Genomic DNA, 20492 nt, shown 5'->3' with positions numbered 1-20492 from the left:
CCATTACATCATCTGCTGGTCTCCAGATTATTCTCTTAAGTGATTCTGTATGTTATGTTGCTTTCCTTTGATTAAATTCATCAAGTTTGCATATTGAGAATCATGCTGTGGCTGTTTAAGAGGATCCAAAGCATTCTTTTGAGTTTTTCTAACAGCAACATCCTTGGGAATGTTACTAGTTGGAGAAGTATTTATTACGGAACTGATACATGTATTTGTTTCATCTTGTTACTTAGTACTTCAGTTTTCACTCTGATCAAATTGGGAAATCCTGAATTTGGCAATAAGCTTACAGGGACTGCTATGTTAGCACCTTAAGCAAGCAATAAAACAGTGTTACCAGAGAGAGTGATGGCAAATGCCCCAGATTGAGATGGTATGGATTGGTACTGTTATCTTTCCGTTCTGTACTGTATTTCCAAATTGGTAGGGAAGGAACCTGTTGTGCTTTGATATTTATATATGAACCACCTACCATTTGAAAGACAACATGAGGGCATATATAGATGAATTAGAGCTGGTCTGCCCTCAGAGACATTCACACTGGGGCCAGGAAGGTGAGCTGATGTAAATAAATGTCTCCATGCTGACTGGCAAATTTTACTTTCTTTTTAAGTTTTGCTATAGGGTGCATGCATTTGCATGGGGGTTGGAGGAGAGGGTAAAGGAAAGCGATAAATCACCCCAGGGGTGGGTGGCCATGCCACAATCCCTTCTCCGTTCCCCTCGGGATTTTGGGTACACATGAATGTTTGCCTTTCTAAAGAGTATAGCTGCTGCTCCGTGGTAGTGAATTGTTGCTCTGTGGGATTTGGATTTGGGGCTGCCAGATCTGGCATTTCAAGAGAAGCCTCAAATCTAGATTTTTGTGAAATATTCTAATTTTTTTTAAGTTTTTTTTTTTTTTGAGAAGTTTTTTTGCTTTAGAGCACGTGCACTCACCAGATAGACAGAAACAGAGAGACAGAAAGCAAGAAATGACCCCCCAGGGAGGATAGCCACACCACAATCCCTTCTCCTCCGTTCTCCTCTCGGGATCTTGGGCACACACGCACATGCGCCCGGCGTGAGTTTTAAGCCACTGGGTCCGGGACGCAAACCGTGGTCGACTACATGGGAGTCCAGTGACATAGCCATTACGCTAACTGCTGGTCCCTTAAAAGTATTTTGGAGGGGCCAGCAGGTGGCATGGTGGTTAAGGGTGCTAGACTCCCACATGCTGGCCACAGTTCTAGTCCTGGACCTGTTGACTTGCTTTCTCTCTCTCTTTCTCTCTCTCGCTCTGTCCCTCTCTGGTCAAATTTAAATAAATAGGTAAAGTTAAATAATTCTTTTTTTAAAAAAAGTATGTTTTTTTCTTTTTTTGAAGAGGTTTTCTTTTTAGCTATAGGGTGCATGCGCTCGCCAGAAAGACAGAGACAGAGAGTGAGAAATCACCCCCCCCAGGGGTGATTGCCATGCCGCAATCCCTTCTCTGTTCTCCTCTCAGGATCTTGGGCACGCACACACACGCGCCTGGCGTGAGTTTAAGCCACTGGATCCGGGACTCGAACCGTGGTCGACTACATGTGAGTCCAGTGACATAACCATTACGCTAACTGCTGGTCCCTTAAAAAAGTATTTTTGAGTATTACGCAGATGTTTGAAATATTGTGGTGGATCATACTCACCTTGTGAACTGCTGCATTATGACCTCTTGCTTATGACTGAATAAGAGAAGAGGCTCTAAAAGAACTAAAATAAAATGATATAGTTGAATTGTATTGGGGAAAATAATGAAGTTATTCAAAGGAAGGAGTGATTTATTTCATTTGGGGAAATTGAGTGAGTTTATGTTGGGGCTTTAGGTTTTAGAGAGATGAGATACAGAGTAAGGACTTTCCAGTAGGAAGAGCAGCATTAACAAAGGCTCAGAAAGGGTTAAGCACTGAGGATGTAGGAGGAAAATAAATTCACTTTAGTTGCAGCCTTGGGGTATAAGTAGGGACTCTTGTAGTGACTCAGAATATAACCTGAAGAAATTGAGCTGTGTTATGTAGATCCTTTGATACTGGAAATAAGAGTTTGGATAGAATTAGAGAAAGAGTAAGAACGCCATGAAGGATTTCTGAGTAGAAAAGGTTCGGAATGTTAGAACTTTCTGCTTCAGACAGACCAGAGTTTCTTACTTCTGTCAGACCCAGCTTCTCTTTTATAAAACGTTTTACAGTATTTTATTACCTTGAATTCATAGAAATAACTTATCTACACATACAGGTATTTTGAAAATCCATATAATGTCTAAACTCTGATCCAGAGGAAAAATAAGGAGGCTGTAATTTAAAGCCACATTTAAATGTGCAGTGTTCAAGCACAGCTGTGCTAGAAGGCAGTACTCAGATGTTTACACTGTGTGTACTACTGTCATGAATATAGTGGCTATAGTGGAGTTGTATTTCTGTCTGGATACCAGCAGTGATAGGATCTTCTCCGTCAGTGGAAAACTTGAAAGTTCCCAACTAAGCAAAGTACATCTGTCCTCAATTTACCTGGTAAATTTCTTTGCACTTAAAATTCAGTAAAGTTAAACTAGAATGCCTTGTAAATCAGGTTCTAAACTCAATAACTAAAAGGCTCTTTGTTTATAAATATGCCAGAACCATCAAGAATGTTGATCAAGGAACCAGCAGTTGCTGTAATGGCCATGTGACATGAGAGTTGACCGCAGTTCGAGTCACGGACCCGGTGGCTCAAACTCATGCTGCGCACGTGTGCGTGCATGTGTGCCCAAGATCCCGAGAAGAGAATAGAGGAGAAGAGATTGTGGTGTGGCCATCCCCCCTGGGGGGTGATTTCTCATTTTCTGTCTCTCTGTTTCTCTCTTTCTGGTGAGCACATACACCCTATAGCAAAAACATCTCCAAAAGAAAAAAAGAATGTTGGTCAGAATGCATGACCAACACTGTTTTGTGTACTGTCCCGAATTTTGCAGGATATCTAGCATCTCTGGCCTCTGCCCAGCAGATTCTAGTAATGTCCCTGCCGCCCCCCCCCCCCCCCCATTGTGACAACTAAAACTTCCATGAATTTTAAAATATTCCCTAAAGAGATAATATTGCTCCTCTTTGGACCTTCTGTCAGACAAGATGGAGCTTCCTTATGGAAGTACAGATGTTCCTCCACTTTGATGGAGTTACATCCTTATGTATCTGTTGTCAGTTGAAAATGCATTTAACACACTAAACCTACCAAACATCATAGCTTAGCCTGTAAGAAAACTTACATTAGCCTGCTGTTGGGCAAAACCATCTAACACAGAGTCTGTTTTAGAACAAAGTGTTGACTATCTCATGTAATCTATTGAATACTGCACCGAAGGTGAGACACAATGCAGTCATTATTTTAGGCCAAAATCATTGACAGTTTTTGTCTGTCTTTTTTAGGAAAACAAAACAAATGGTAATATTCACATCGTGAAGTCAAAAAACCCTAAGTTGGGTACTGTCTGTACTAGCTTGTTACAGTTTAGGTCAGGATGAATAGGTCTAGGATTAGGAGAGTTAAGGTACAGATAATTTAAAAAGGACCAGTTGAAGGGACCAACAGGTGGCGTGGTAGTTAAGGTGCTGGACATTCCCAGGTAGTCACAGCTTGAGTCCTGGATCTGGTGGCTTGCTTTCTCACTTTCTCTCTCTCTCTGGTCAAATTAAATATATGAATAAATAAGATTAAGTAAATACTTCTTTTTAAAAAACTTAAAAAAATAAAAAGTAGTGGTTGAATAGAAAAACAGCTCTGAAATACTGTCAGCAGGATTTGGCAGTGGATTGGTTATAAATGGCTGGGGTTTCTAGCTTTGTGTGCCAAAAAGAATGCATTTGAGAGGGCAGATGGGGTTCAGTTTAGGATGAACTGAATTCAGTAGCCTATTGTCTGTTTAAGTGGGCATTCCCCCAGTCTTTGGAAATGCAGGATCAGAGCTTTAGGCGAGGACTGAGGGCTAGAGAGAAAGATTTAGGAATTAGTCCCCTCCCAGTTATGGCTGGGACTGTGAAAGAGGTTTAGAGAGAAAAAGGATCAGAGCCTAGTGTGATCCTTGCAGAGTGCACCTAGAGAAAGGAGGCGAGGTGAAGGAAACGGTGTGGATTTCAGGGGAAATGACAGCCTGTTTGAAAGAGGCACTGATAGATGTTTATTCAGTTGATCAACAGATCAGTGCCTCAGGGAAGCAGTTGAGAGAGAACTGAGATCTGATTCTACCAGTTAAATATTTAAACTTGACTTGATGGATAGTTCACTCCTTTTGCATTACACTTCATTTTTTTGCTTATCTCTGGTATATACTCATCCTGTTTTTTTGTATCAAACTAATGTTTTCATCCCGTTTTATGAGTTGAGAGGGATATTAGTTTTCTCTCGTGAGGTATGAAGAGTCTATATTTATTTAGTCTTCTTTCACCTCTAAACTGCATCATTGGTGATTTCTTTGAAACATGTTGGATTAGTGCAGAAGATGGGAGTCCAGAGGGGAGGGTGATATAAGCCAGACAAAGCAGAGAATAGTGGTCCTAAAGGATTAGCCCTTAGGAGTAGAATTGTGCACTGTAAAATGGAACTCAATTTTATTTTATGTATCTTAGTTTTTGAGAGAGATTTGTGCTATGGGGCATGTGCACTTGCCAGAGAACCAGAGAGACAGAAAGCAAGAAATCACTTCCCAGGGAGGATGACCACGCTGCAATCCTTTCTCCTCCATTCTCCTCTTGGGATTTTGGGCACGCAGGCACACATGCCTGGCGTGTGTTTTAAGCCCCCAGGCCCGGGACTCAAACCATGGTGGACTACGTGGGAGTCCAGTGGTGTAATCATTATGCCATCTGCCAGTCCCCTCAGTTTGATTTTTTTTTTGGGGGGGGGGCGGATTTTCACTATAAGGGCGCATGCGCTCGCCAGACAGAGACATAGAGACAGAAAGCGAGAAATCACCCCCCACGGAGGATGGCCACACCACAATCGCTTCTCCTCCATTCTCCTCTTGGGATCTTGGGCACGCACACACATGCGCCTGGTGTGAGTTTTAAGCCACCGGTTCCGGGACACGAACCACAGTCGACTACGTGGGAGTCCAGCGACATAGCCATTACGCTAACTGCTGGTTCCCTCAGTTTGATTTTTTTAAAAAATAATTTTTAGGATATAAAATAGAATGGCACAATATTTTTCTGTTTAATCTAGTTTAAATTATTACTTTGGATAATCTCTCCGTATTTTTTTTTAAATTATGATAAAACATACACAAATAAAATTTACCATTTTAACCATTATATACAATTATATATATATATATATATACAATTATATATACATTATATACATTATATACAATTCAGTGCTGTTAAGTATATTCACATTGTCCAGCCATCACCACAGTCCACATCTAGAACTTTTTGTACCTTCCCCTACTGAAACTAAACACTCACTGCCCATTGCCCCTTCTCCCCAGCCTATGGTAGCACTTTGCTTTCTGCCCGTGAGTTCGACTATTCTAGGAACCCCACATAAGTGGAATCCTACAGTATTTGTTATTTTGCGACCGGTTTACTTCACTTAGCACACCATCCGCAAGGTTCCTCCATGTTACAACATGAGTCAGAATTTCATTTTTTAAGCACAGAATAATGCTCTATTGTGTGTGTGTGTGTGTAAACCACATTTTGTTTATCCTTCCCCCTAGTTTTTAGTTAACCTTCCTGCCTCTAGTTTTGTTCCCCTTCAAATCATTTTTCCTGATGCAACCATAGTGATCTTTCAAAAGTGCAAATAAAGTCATCATTAAACATCCTCCTGACCTGTGTCTCCAGTCTGGCCTTGCCACTGTTTTCCAGTCAGATTGAATTGTTTTTATAATTAGTGTCCATGTTCTAGGCAGTGCTTTTTATAATGTACTTTTTAAATAATTAACTAATTTTATTTATTATTACTATTATTTTAATTTGCTGTAGGGCACATGCACTCACCAGAGAGAGATGGGGAAGGTGGGGCAGTGAGAAAGCAACAGCCACCAGGTCTGGGACTTGAACCACAGGTGGCTATGTGAGAGTTCAGCACATTAACCAGTGTGCCACCTGCTGCCCTAGGCAGTGCTTTTTGACAGGCATTATAAATAATTTGGGGGCAGTTTTTAGAGTGGTTCCAAATAAGTCTTCCTGAATTGGCCCCACTGCCTAGTAACATCTGTGTAGTATGTAAAGGCACTTAATAGGTCCTTATGTACCAGGGATCATCAGCAAACTGGACAGTGGGCCAAATCCAGCTAAGTAGAGGAACTGCAGCAGAGGCTATATAACTGCAAAGCCTAAAATATTTACTAACTAGCCTTTTACAGAAACAGTTTTGCTGAGCTCTAGTGTGTACTGTTTCTTTTTGTTTTTTGAATTTTTTGGGGGGGGTTGGGCTGGTTAACATATTCAGCATTTTTATTTCAACTAATTAAAATCTGAGTGTTTTTTAAGCCATGAAATCTCTTCTTCAAACAGTCTCATGCCAAAGCTTGGTTTGAAAACCAATCACATCAGCTCCAGAGGCATGCTTATAGAATACCTACGTATTGAAGAGCGTGTTTATAAACTGGAAAGTCATCTAAAGTGTTTTCTTTTTACCCCCTCATATTTGTTACGTGCTTTCGTACTGCCCACCACTTACTGTTCTGGATTATAATTGCTTGTTTAGCCTTTTTGTCTTAGCCAAGTAGACTCAGTGCTGTGCGAGCAGGCACCCTGGCCGACATAGATAGCCTATAAGTACCTGTTGGGTGGATGTGTGCATGCAAGAGACCCAAGTTGAACACTGGCAGTAAATCAGAACCAAACTCCTGTAGGGTCTAGAATGACTTATTTTCCTACTGTAGCCTCTTAGGAATATAGTCACAAGCTAAAGGACCTTAAAGACTGTCTAGACTTGTGCTGTCGGATACAATGGCAGCCCCTTAGGACTTTGGAGTACTTGAGCTGTGGCTAATTGAAAATGAAATGTGAAATACTGGAGTTTAAACGCTCAGGATGTAAGAGTATGAAATATATCAATAATCTTTATAGATCGACTACATGTTGAAGTGATAATATTTTTATTTATTTCTAAAGTTTATTCATTTTCGTCTTTCCTGATAGAGGAAGAGAGAGTCAGGAATCTCTGGGATCCTCATGCTATAATCCACCATGAGTGTCAGCTTGCCCAGATCCTGACTTGTACACACCTGCACGCTCAAGGAGGTCCTGAGACATGAACCTAGGAATTTCCTCTTATAGGTCCAGCTGTGCTACAGTTGTGTCACTGCCTCCGCTGGAATAATACTTTTGACATATTGAATTAAGTAAAATATACTGGCCCGGCCATGGTGGCATGGGCACTACGGAGACACTGCTCTGTGGACTGGGACCACTTGGGAGGCCTGGGTTCAATTTCTGATCCAACTTAAAGTGCTAGGTACAGTGGCCTGTGCCTGTAATCCCAGCAGCTCATGGAGGCTGAGGCTGAGGATTGTGAGCTTAAAGCTAGCCTAGATGGCAATCATAAGACCCTGTCTAAAAAGGACTCAGATGTGGGGATACGCAATTGTAGTCCCATCTGGGAGGCTGAGGCAGGATTATGACATGGTAAGGCCTTATCTTTAAAAATAAATATGTGCCTTGTGCACACGCACAATGTGTTTCTTTTTACATTTTTAAAAAATAGTTATTTTATTTAACTTATTTATTTTAATTTGACCAGAGAGGGATGGAGAGAGAGAGAAAGAGAAAGCAAGCCACCAGGTCTGGGACTCGAACTGGGGTCGACTATGTGAGAATCCAGTTCCCACAACCACTACACCACCTGCCAGCCCCCTCTTTTTACATTTTCTTAATGTAACTATTAGGACTTTTAGGTTACATATGTGATTTGCGTCATATTTCTGTTGGACAGCACTGTTCTAGACCATTGGTTCTTAGAATATGGCTGGTGGATGGGAATAACCTGGCAGCCTTCTAAGTCTACTGGACTCGACCTCAGACATTCCAAATTCTAATCTCTGAAGATTGGCCCCTGCTCATGTGCTTTCATCATGCTCCCTGGGTGGTTGTGATGTCTTACATGCCCACTGTGAACCACCAGCCAAAACCTACCCCTTTTCTTTATGGAAAGGTAAACTGAGCCCCGGGTAGTAAAGTTCATTCCGTACATTTCATATAGGTTGCCTAGCGTAAAATTCATGCTCTAACTTACAAGCAATAGCTGCATTTCCATTGTACAAAACAGTGGCTCTTGCCTAGAAGTAGAATTGTGACTGGTTTTATTTAGTCATTTCAGCTTTTCAAAAACTGGTCATCTGGTGCTTTCCTAGGATACTGTGTCTTTATCACAATGACTGTGTTTGGTGTGTTCTCAAAATATCATTTTCTTTGTTAAGTCTTATTAAAGGTAAATTGTGAGACATGAGTGAATCATCAGAATTTTAAACTTAATTAAAACTAAGTACTGAATTGTACCTATGATTAGTATAACATTTTCATCAGAAGCAGAAATAAAACCCACTTTTTCCTACAGTCTCAAGAGGCTTTGTTGAGTAGACAGGAGTGTCTGGGGATAACTTATCCCTGGCTTTCTTTGAGATTCCTTCACATATTTCAAGATAATTTGAGAAATTAGCAGCTAGGTTTGGAGAATTTAGCCCGTGGTCTGAGGCTTACCTTCAAGTTGCCTTAGAGTGGACAATGTTCCAGAAGACAGCTTTACAATATTCAGCGTTCTTTATGTGTTGAGGGCCGCTGAGTAGTGGACAAGCATACACGTGTAAACTGATAGTCATAGGTGACACCCATTCATTTCCAGTTCAAATTAGGCGGCTCATGCTAGCCAAAGATTTATGAAATTTTTCAGATAGAAGAATCAAGGGATTCATCTTGGTTTCATCTCTGTTTTAGAGATACCATTTTGGCAACTGAGCAAGTTCTGTAACCCTCTCCAAACTTTGGTTTTCTCAGCCATCAAGTGGGAGGGCAAGAAGAGATGGCCAGTAAGGTTCCTCTTTAAGAATACCATGGTTCGGGGATTGGTTTTTCTTCTTCAGCGTGTGTGTTTTCTTATTAACCTCCCTGTTTTTCTCTTGAAGGGTCAGATGACTTGTCTGCAAAGCTGTGGGATGTGAGCACAGGGCAGTGCGTTTATGGCATCCAGACCCACACTTGTGCAGCGGTGAAGTTTGATGAGCAGAAGCTTGTGACAGGCTCCTTTGACAACACTGTGGCCTGCTGGGAATGGAGTTCTGGAGCCAGGACTCAGCACTTCCGGGGGCACACAGGGGCGGGTGGGTTGCCCTTTTTCAAGGGTTCTTACAGTTACTTTAAACTTATCCTTTGAAGCCAGGAGCTAAGAATGTGAAACTTTTTAAATTTAATTGCCTATCTTCTTTCTTCTTTCTCATCACTGCATTTAGTCCCATTATTCAGGTTATTCTTATTTGGAATGCTTTCCCCAGTTCTTCTTTTTTTTGAACCCATTTAAAAACTCTTCTATACCTTTCAGTTCTCCGTTTCTCCTGTTTCATTTATATCCTGTTGAACAGTGAGTTCCCTTTACTTTTATTAGATTGAATACCTCTAACTTGAGTGAGTTCTGCACTTGTAAATCCAGTCCACTGTAGGATTTGATCTGAAAGCCTTTTGTAGTGATGGTTGTTCCCAGTTTATGTGGTCAGCATAGATTGCATCCCATTAGGATTGATCAACAGTGATTAAAACAAGCAGCCACCTAGAGATGAAATGAAATGAACAGGTACTTGTTTCCCAATGTTAATAAATGTACAGCAGCTTTATTTCGCCGAAAACTGAGCTGTTTGAATACAGCTGTGGTAACATGAGCTCTTCCTCTGTCATATTTTATTTTGGAGCTTTGGATAGAAATCATTGAGCTCTCTCCAGCCTCTTGTATAGCAGTCCTCTTTCTTTCCCCCATTTACCCACTTCCTAGCCACCAAGGGTCAAAGTCTGTACTCTTCAGCATCAGGTTTGTGAGCAGCCAGCCTTCTGCTTGTCTTGCTCACCCTGTATCCTGGCTTCCTCACACTGTATTTGGTGCTCAGTAATTCTTTGAAGTAAACTTAGCTATTTTGCTGCTGAAAATCTGATTTTCTCCCCATTTTGTTTGTCATATATATATACACACACACACATACACACACACACATACACACACACATATATATATATATAGTCTTTGCTATCTGCTACCACTTGTTTGAGAAATTAATATTTGAAGGTATATAACTGAATATGGAACTTAACATATTAAACTAGTACAGTAGCTGTCAGCGTCAGATGTTCCATGACTTTTAGGTACTTTTACTTCTGATCAAATGAAGAGCCCTGTTCTAAAAAATTTTCTGTTTGCTATCCCTGGACATTCCTGTGACTTTTCTTAACTCCATGCCTTTGCTGTTCCCTCTACCTGCAGTATTCTTTTCTTTTCTTGATGAACTCTACTCATCCTTCAGGGCTCATCTCCAATATTACCTCTTCCCTGAAGTCTTCCTTGATATCACTGGGCAGAGTTAGTCATTCTTCTTGGTGTTTCCCTAGCAAGAGGCAAACATTTAATTTTTTGGACTTCCTCTTCTATCTTCTACTTAGATTACTTTCCTTAAGGGAAAGACCAGTGTCTTCATCGCTGGTTCTCCACTGCGGCTTTAGAGCTTGGCAGATACTTAGCTGAATATTTGGGTACTCACTATACTGTAGGCACCATTTCAGGTGCTGGCTATGCTGCGGAGAAATTCAGGCGCTTGTGAGTGAATGGCTGGTATGACCTCCAAGAGCCTTGTTTTTGTTTTATTATTATTTTTTCTTTATATACTGACTTTTCTAGAGTCTAGGTACTGTTTTACAGCTTACATTCTTTATATTTTTGTCCACCTATCAATGCAAATCTGAACAAGGCCACATAGATTCTGTTTTCCTGAAGACCATTATCTCCAACACTAGTTTTCCCTCTCACCCTGGCTCTCACACCTGTGTAAGAGAGCGTATTGTTCCCAGGACTTTCCAGCCTTAGCATAACAAGAATTTGTAGTAGATTTTATTATTATTATCAAATTGCTGGTAGTGTAGCACCATGTCTGTAGTAGGTCTGGTTGGGAAATTGTATCTTTGGGCCGCTAGGGAGAATAGATGTTATTGATGAGCTCTGTTATTAAATCCCCACTGACAGAGGCGAGTTTAACTTTGTGTCTGTTACATGCACTAGTGTTTAGCGTGGACTACAATGATGAACTGGATATCTTGGTGAGTGGCTCTGCAGACTTCACTGTGAAAGTATGGGCTTTATCTGCCGGGACATGCCTGAACACACTCACTGGGCACACGGAATGGGTCACCAAGGTAGGAACACTTTGAAAAAATCTGCTTGATGCCAGGCTTTTGGGGATTGTCAGGGGAATGGTGGAGGATGGTGGACCACCCTCTAAGTGGTTGATGAATGGAAAGATAGAATAGACGCTGCAAAGTATAGTATACAACAATGACCAGCACCTAGTAGGCACTCAGTATATTATTTAGCAATTGAATGGTTTATGGACATGAAAGATGCCCACAGTGTATTAGGTGGGTGGGTAACAAAACAGATTATGTGCAAAAACTGTCGAGTATGGTGTCAGTTTTCTCAATGTGTTTATGCACTAGAACTTGAAGGTGGTTAATTCTGGTAGGACCAAGGGCACATTTTTTCCTTTAGGGTGAGCATGTTTCTTTTTTCAGTCAGAAAAGCAAACTTCATTTTGAAAAAATAAGAATTATAAGAAACAGGATGAAGAAACATATACAGGATCTTTAACAAAATATTGTGATGTTTTCTAGCTTTCAAAACAAGGTGAGTGTGAGATCAGATGCAACACGAGTAATGAACACGCAGAAGCGCTTTTCTCAAGCATACCATGCTGTTCTTTGAGGGGCTGAGGATATAGGAGTGAGCGCGATAGACTCAGGAATTACTTTTATGGATCATAGTCTATAGAAGATACAGGTATTCAACAGTCATTCCACAAATTAATAATACATCATTACAGATTGTGTTAAGTGTGTTCATGAGAAAACCTAGGAAGGTATCTATAAATTACTTAGTTTAGAGAAAGCCTTTTGAGAAGACACAAAGCATGAATGAATAGGAGGTAGCTGGAGTGTTTCAGAAGGTATAGTATGTTCTCAGGCCTGCGATGGGAAAAAACTTGGAACACTTGATGACCTGGAAGAACGCTCATGGAGCTGTTCTGTAGGTGGGGGAGATGGGTGGAGAGGTGACCTTCATGTATGATTTACTAGTTAGGATGGTGGATGTCACTGTAAGTATATTTATGTACTTAAACAGTTGGCAAATTCTGAGCAAGAGTATGGTGTGGTCTATGTTTTAAAAAAATAACTGTTGGGGCCAGCCCTGTTGCCTAGTGGTTAAGGGAGCCATATGCCCAGCTGCAGTTCAAACCTGCCCTGGCAGCTTGAAAAACATGCCAGGCACGTGTATGCATGTAAATGCCTCAGATCCCAGCAGGATGGAGAAATGGAGGAGTTGTGGCATGCCCATGCCCCATCGGGGAGTACTCGCTCGCTCGCTTTCTAAGTGCTTATGCCCTTTGATAATTAAGAGAGAGAGAGAGAAAGGAAATGACTACTAGTGATGCCTGGATTAGAGTGGGACACAGTGGATGCTGAGTGACTAGTTAGACTTTTGCAGGAGTCCCAGAAAAGATTTCCCTTACTTGGGCTTGGATGGCAATAAAGAAGTGTATACATGAAAGACAAGTCTTTAAGATAAAGCCACCTGAACTTACTGATTCATTGCGAGAGATAAAGAAGAATGAATCTGAGATGATGGTGGGTTTTAGGCGAAGTTTTTTTTTTTTTTTTTTTTTTTTTAAATACCTAGAACTAAAGGGAAAGCAGTTTGTGGGAACATCAGAAATTATGTATTGGGCAGATTAGGTTTTTAAACAGAAAAGTTATATGTTATACAACAATTTGGTGTGATGGACATAAACAGTTATCTTGGGGTCAAGATACTGTGATGTTTTGAACAAGTTACTTCTCCCTGAGGACCTGAGTTTCATGATCTGCTGAATGTTCCTGTGAATGTTAATGAGTTGTTTGGATAGCACCCACCAAGGTGCCTGGTACTCAATCGTAGGTTTGTCACTTCCGGCTGAATCTGCCTACAGGTGTCTGAATGAGTGAACCCTGCCTCCTCCTCACCCTAGGCTGATGTATTACCAAAAGTAACTAGGATTTCCAGATTATCCTAAGAGATACTGATTGGAATGTTAGATTTTTTTATAATACTATTATTGCTATCATTAGTTACGTTGCTCTATTTTCATTTTCACTGAAGTTATGTGAGATAATACTGTCTTGTTTCCTGTTTAAAAGATGAGAAAACAGATCAGCCAGGTGGCAGGCCAACAGTGCAATACTCTGCAGTGTGGAGTCCACTGGGAAGCTCTTAAGTTCACATCCTGAGATCTCCCTTGTGCCCCAGGCATGGGTGCAGGTGCCCATGATCTAGCTGGCTGAGGCTGGGGGCGGTTTTGGCACTGGAGTCCTGTTCAGGGTAGCTTTCTTGGTCTTTGTCTTTCTCATGGAAGAAAGACTTAAACGAACTTTTCAAAAATTAACACCAACAACCATAAAGATAAGGAAATAGGAAACAAAGAAGTTAGATGATTTTGCCCAAAGTTGCAGTCATTATATGGCAGAGTCTAGCCCCAAGTGTAACATTTTTTCTTTTAGAATGTGGGTGCTTATAAAAACAGATAGTTTGCATTGACTTCTATGTCTTTGGACTTTTTTGCCTTTTGATTCTTCCATTGTTTATTGTTACATTGTATAACTTTTTAAATCAGCCTTAATGTTTGCTTCCAGACTAAATGCTGTCAACATTAGATACCTTTAGATACTCCTAATAACAGAGAATCTGATTGTGGTAAAAATTTTAGTGGAGGTTAACTTGGGAATAGAGTTATAGCTTAGCCATTCAAGTATACCATATCACTTCAAGCTACTTTTCATATTTGATCAAAAAATAAAATTAGTATAGGAACAGTATTAAAAGGATCTTTCTTCTGTAACACAGATGTTTATATTTGCAGGTGGTTTTGCAGAAATGCAAAGTCAAATCTCTCTTACACAGCCCTGGAGACTACATCCTTTTAAGTGCAGACAAATATGAGATCAAGGTGAGTGTTTTTCCCTCCATTAATATACCTCATCAAAGAAGCACTGGCAAATAGAAGAAAATTAAAGTGAACTGGTGAAAGAAAAATATTCTAAGGGGAAGGCAAAAATGTCTTAGTTCAATTCATCTTTATTTTTTTAAGATTTATTTAATTTTATTTATTATTATTTTTTAATTTTCTGTAGGGCTTGTGTGCTTACCAGAAAGACAGAGAGAGAGAGGAAAAAAATGAGAAAGCAAGCCTTTAGATCTGGGACTTGAACTGTAGTCGGCCATTTGAGAATCCAGTGCCTTAACCATCACCCCACCAAGTCATCTTTCTATTTTTTTTTTTTTTTTGAGAGGTTTTTGCTATAGGGTGCGTGTGCTCACCAGACAGAAAGAGACATAGAGACAGAAAGCGAGAAATCACCCCCCAGGCGGGATGGTCACGCCCCAATCCCTTCTCCTCCATTCTCCTCTCAGGATCTTGGGCACGCACACACACGTGCCCAGCGTGAGTTTTAAGCCACCGGGTCCGGAATACGAACCGCGGTCGACTACGTGGGAGTCCAGCAATATAGCCATTACGCTAACTGCCGATTCCCGTCTTTTTTCTTTTTTTTAAAGAAAGATTATCAGGCCAGCGGATGATGTGCTGGTTAAGGGAGCTGGATTCCCACATGGCCCACCGTAGTTTGAGTCCAGGACCTGGTGGCTTGCTCTCTCTCTTTCTCCCTCTCTCTCACTCTGTCCCTTTCTGGTCAAATTAAAATGAATGAATGAATGAAAGATAGATAGATAGATAAAAATAGATTTTTGCTGTAGGGCGTGTGTGCTCTACAGAGAGACAGAAAGTGAGAAATCACCCTCCAGGGTGATGGCCAAGCTACGGTCCCTTCTCCTCCATTTATCTCTTGGGATTTTGGGCGTGAACACACATGGACCTAGTATGAGTTTCAAGTCGCTAGCTCCAGGACTCAAACCGCAGTTTGACTATGTGGGGGTCCAGCCATGAAACCATTTTACCATCTGCTGATCCTCACACCAAGTTGTCTTAAACCCATTGGAAGAGGAGATGATTTACTATCTCTTATGCTACGTAATTTTGAACTGATTTGTAAATGGAGAATCCATAGGAATTTATTGTCAACTCATTCTTAGAATTTTTTTTTAGATCTTTTTTTTTTTTCTTAGAATAATTATTTTCTTTGGGCCAATAAGTGATGTGGTGGTTAAGATGCTGGACTCCCACATGGCCAACCATGGTTAAGTCCCAGACATGGTGGCTTGCTTTCTCACTTTCCCTTTCTCTCTTTCTCTCTCTCTCTCTGGTCAAATTTTAAAATAATAATAATAACAAGAAATAAAATAAGATTTTTATTTGGTTTTTAAATTTATCATTAATTTTTAAGGTGTGTCTATTTATTTATTTATTTAACTTTGATCATAGTGAGAGAAAAGGAAAATGAGAAAGCAGGCCGCCAGGTCCAGGACCCAAAGCCATGTGGGAGTCCAACACCCTTAACCAACACACCACCTGCTGACCTCTATCATTATTATTTTTAATTCAGGGTGGGGAGATGAGAAAGCAAGTTGCCAGGTCCAGGACTCAAACTGTGGTTGGCCATGTGGGAGACCAGCATCTCAACCACCATACCACCTGCTGGCCCCTCTCAGTATTTTTTTGTAAGCATACATTTATTTATTTATTTATCTATCTATCTATTTGTTGTGATTTTCAAGCTGGTGGGTCTAGGATTCACACTGTGGTCGACTATGTGAGAATCCAGCACCTTAACCACCATACCACTTGCTGGCCAATTTTTAGTTGTTGTTGTTGTTATTTTTTAACTTAGAGATCTTTGCCAGGGGGCACATGTGCTAGCCAGAGAGGCAGAGAGACAGAAATCAAGAAATTAACCCCCAGGAGGGATGGACACACCACAATCCCTTCTCCTCCATTCTTTCGGGATTTTGGCCATGTATCCACACGTACCGAGCTTGAGTTTTAAGCCACTGGGTCTGGGACTCGACCTGTAGTCAATTATGTGGGATTCCAGCGACATAACCAGTATGCTATCTGCTAGTCTCATTCTTAGTATTTTTTAAGCCACATCTCCTATCCTCCTCAATTCTTAGATCTAAACTATGAAAGCATAGATATTTATTGTTATGCTTTGCAAAGAGTTACAGAACACTCTTACGTACATTTTTGTTATTTGTTTATTTAAAAGAATTTTTAGGTTGATTTTATTCGTGATAGTGCATGTTTGAATACACACGAGAAGTTGAGAGAATAGCACTCTTGACAGGGTCTTGGCACACTGCGATCTCTCTTCCCCAGCCTTCCAGCTTCTCAGGATCTTGAGTACACATGTATACACTTGATATGTTTTCAGGTTGACCCAGGGATCTGGACCCACGATCAGTTCAATATTGCTGCTGACTGTGCCATAAGGCTAGGCCTCTTACTGCATCTTTTTTTTTTTTTTTTTTTAAGAGGTTTTTGCTATAGAGAACATGAGCTTGCCAGAAAGAGAGAGACAGAGAGGCAGAAAGCAAGAAATCACTCCCGGGGGGATGGCCACACCGCAGTCTCTTCTCCTCTATTCTCCTATCGGAATCTAGGGCACACACACACGTGCACCCAGGGTGAGTTTAAGCCACTGGGTCTGGGACTTGAACCATGGCCGACTACATGGGAGTCCAGCGATGTAACCATTATGCTATCTGCTGGTCCCCTTACTGCGTTTTTTAACCCACCCTGGTTGTAGGCATTATCTTCATGCAGGAACTGAGGTTCAGAGACTCTTAAGTATTTTACCCAAGATTTCACAGAAGAATCAGAACTTGAATTCATGTCTTATAACTATAAAACCTGCAGTCTTTCAGTATATATCACTTTGTATCTGACTTAAGTTCAAATGCAAACCACTTTGTTTAAGAACAACTTTTCTGTGATGCTCCGAGCTGTCATTCTTCATTTTATTTTTTCTGTAGATTTGGCCAATTGGGAGAGAAATCAACTGCAAGTGCTTAAAGACATTGTCTGTCTCTGAGGATAGAAGTATCTGTCTGCAGCCAAGACTTCATTTTGATGGCAAATACATTGTCTGTAGTTCAGCACTAGGTCTCTACCAGTGGGACTTTGCCAGTTACGATATTCTCAGGTAATATACTCTTGGACCAAATGCTCTATCTTTTTTCTTTTTCTTTTTCTTTTTTTGGAGAGGTTTTTTGTTATAGGGTGTGTGCGCTCACCAGAAAGACAGAGACAGACAGAGAGACAGAAAGCGAGAAATCACCTCCCCGCCCCCTCCCAGGGGGAATGGCCATGCCACAATCCCTTCTCCTCCATTCTCCTCCATTCTCCTCTCGGAATCTTGGGCATGCACGCACACACACTCGACGTGAGTTTAAGCCACTGGGTCCAGGTCTTAAGCTGTGGTTGACTACATGGGAGTCCAGCGACACAGCCATTATGCCAACTGCTGGTCCCTGAATGATCTACCTTTGAAAGTCTTCTGCAGCTTGTTGTAAAGACAAGGCTAAATATTTGGATGTATTAGTCGATAGCTTGCTTCTAAGAGGTGTCAACTGTGTCATTTATAAACAGGGTTATATATGTGCTGAACATCTCTCACAAGAAAAGTGTTTGAGAGGCAGTAAGTAAATGAAAAAGAGTTATATGCTGGAACCTGAAGATCCAGGTTCTGATTCCTCCTGACTCTGAGTCACAGCTCTTTCCCCTTTTAGGATTTAACGAGTGTTTCTAAAAAGTGGGGGGCTATGTGAAAAGATCTTTCAGACTTCCGGTTGTAATAGTTTACATTCTGTTTCATGGTCAGTTGAAATTCCGTTGTTATACAAGCCTGGTCATCTCCAGTGGGGGTCTAGAGAGTAAGTAGCTTTCTCTTGACTAGTGGAAAGACAGAGGTTCTTAGAAAAAAATAACACCTTACAAAGTTTTCCTCCAAAGAAATAAATAAGAGGTCTATGAACAAATAATTGTATGATTCAACGTATACCATGGATCCTTCTGGCCGATTAACTGTAGATAGAGCTAATTAACATATTTGAAGCTGATGAAAGCTAGTACCATGTGATGATTAAGAGAACTTAATTTGGGTCATGATGGACAGCAAGTTGGCGTCTGCCGGCAGGGTCGTGCAGGTAGTGAAGCCACATACTCCATTAATAAGGTTTCGTGACAGAAGAGACAAACCTAAACCCAATGTATCAGAAGCTTTGAGGTCGCAAGGCTACCATCCCATTCTTCTGCAGTTTCACAGCATTCTAAGGGAAGTAAATCACCAGACATGGCAGAAATAATAAAAACTTTATGTCAGAAATACAGAAGGAAACTTAATTTATCCAGTGTGGTGGCCCAGAGTAATCACTGCTCTGTTTTCATCAGACAGAAGAATTGTCTTTGCAATAAAGGACTTCCAAAATGACGAATGAGAAATTGTGTATCAAACAATTAACTTTAGTAAATGTTCTGGGGGCCGGCAGGTGGGGTGGTGGTTAGGGGCACAGGACTCCCACATGGCCAACCATGGTTCGAGTCCCAGACCTAGTGTCTTACTCTCTCATTTTCCTCTGTTGCTCTGTCTCTCTCTGGTCAAATTAAATATATTAATAAAGCTAAATAAAGCAATTGTTTTTAAAACTAATAATATTATGTAAAAAAGAATTATAGAAAATTTAGGTAGAAAAAAAAAAGAGAGAACTTGATTTGAACTGGTTCCATTGCCTAGTCTTTAAAGGAACCAGAATGTACATGCCTAACTGAAGTTTGAGTCCTGGCCCTAGCAGCTTGAAAAACATACCAGACATGTACGTGTGTGTGTGTATATGTGTGTGCCCCAAATCCTGATGGGATAGAGAGGTGAAGGAGGAGGGATTGAGGTGTGACCACATCCCATTAGGCAGGTGATTTCCCCCTCTCCTTTTCTCTCTGTCTCTCTCTGGCAATCAGAAAAAAACAAACAAACAAAAAACAACACTTGAGGGAAACTGGCTTTAATAATAGACATGATGTAAAGACTTGATACTGGCTTTTATAGGTCGCATGATTTTGTATAAATTTTGTTTGGTTTGGTTTTGAGAGATTTTTGCTTTTGTGTGCATGCACTCAATGGAGAACAGACAGAAAACAGTAAATTACTCTCCCAGGGAGGCCACACTGCAGTCTCTTCTCCTTTACCTTCTTGGAATTTGGGGCATGTATGCATACCTGCCCAGTGTAAGTCTTAAGCCACCAGGTCCAGGACTTGAACCATGGTTGACCATGTCATAGTCCAGTGCCTTAATTGCTGCAGCACCTGCAGGGCCCTCTTTTCTTTTTTTTAAGAGTCGCCCCCCCCCCCCAAAGAATTACTTTATTTAACTTTATTTTAAATCTCACTAGAGAGGGAGAGAGAAAAAAAATGAGAAAGCAAGCAGCCAGGTCTGGGACTCGAACCACAGTCAGCCATGTGGGTCCAGCTCCCTTAACCACCACGCACCTCCTGAGCTCTTAAGAGAGATTTTTGCAATAAGGCACGTGTGCTTGCTGGAGGGAGGGAAAGAAAGACAGAGAGACAGAAAGCCAGAAATCACCCCCCCAGGGAGATGGCCATGCCACAGTCCCTTCTCCATTCTCCTCTCAGAATGTTGGACACACACATGCGCCCAGCATGTGTTTCAAGCTGCTGGGCTGGGTCCAGAATTGGACCATAGTCAGCCACATCGGAGTCTAGCAACATAACCATTAGACCATTTGCTGGTCTCATGGCCCCTCTTTTTTGTCACTTTAATGCCAGAGTGTGTATATCAGAGACAGGGCTTGCCCCCCAGTAGGGCTTGGTCAAATGCAATCCTCTTTTCCTTTTCTTTTTTCTTTTTTTGTCTCCTAGAGGGGAGAAAGAGGAGAGACACAGAGGGAGAGAGAGAGAGAAAGAGATAGCATTTCCACAGGGGATACAGCCACAGTGCGATCCCTTCCTCCTCCTCCTTCTGGGACCTTGCACACCCATACACATCTTCCTGACATGTCCTTCACGCTGTTGGGTCTGGGACTCAAACTGCACAGTTGGCCATGGGGGATCCAGCTGCCTTAACCTCCTTGTCACTGAGTGGCCCTGGGTAAGTTTCTTAACCCTCTGTGCCTCAATGTCTTAGAAATCTGTAAAGTGATTATTAAATGAAGTGTGATAAAGACCTGACAGGTCTTTTTCTAATATAAATACATATAATATATTAAGATATATATTAAATATAATATAATGTATTGCTATATA

General features: G+C 41.1%; 1 protein-coding gene across 2 annotated transcripts in view; it reads left to right on the top strand.

The window, feature by feature from the left end:
- The window catches only part of FBXW2 (F-box and WD repeat domain containing 2), a 37429-nt gene that overhangs the window by 10845 nt on the left and 6092 nt on the right, over positions 1–20492 (top strand). The window contains exons 3-6 of one of the 2 annotated variants that reach the window (XM_006155485.3): positions 9125–9319; positions 11254–11387; positions 14141–14227; positions 17209–17378. In XM_006155485.3, the coding sequence (XP_006155547.1) occupies positions 9125–9319; positions 11254–11387; positions 14141–14227; positions 17209–17378 (586 nt within the window). The remainder of the gene's footprint in view (positions 1–9124; positions 9320–11253; positions 11388–14140; positions 14228–17208; positions 17379–20492) is intronic. The other variant, XM_027774566.1, reaches the window with a different exon arrangement.

This window comes from Tupaia chinensis, unplaced genomic scaffold (assembly GCF_000334495.1).
Source record: "Tupaia chinensis unplaced genomic scaffold, TupChi_1.0 Scaffold000455_1, whole genome shotgun sequence".
NCBI classification, from domain to species: Eukaryota; Metazoa; Chordata; class Mammalia; order Scandentia; family Tupaiidae; genus Tupaia; species Tupaia belangeri.
Note: the sequence above shows the minus strand (reverse complement) of the source record. Positions and strands in the feature narration are given on the sequence as shown.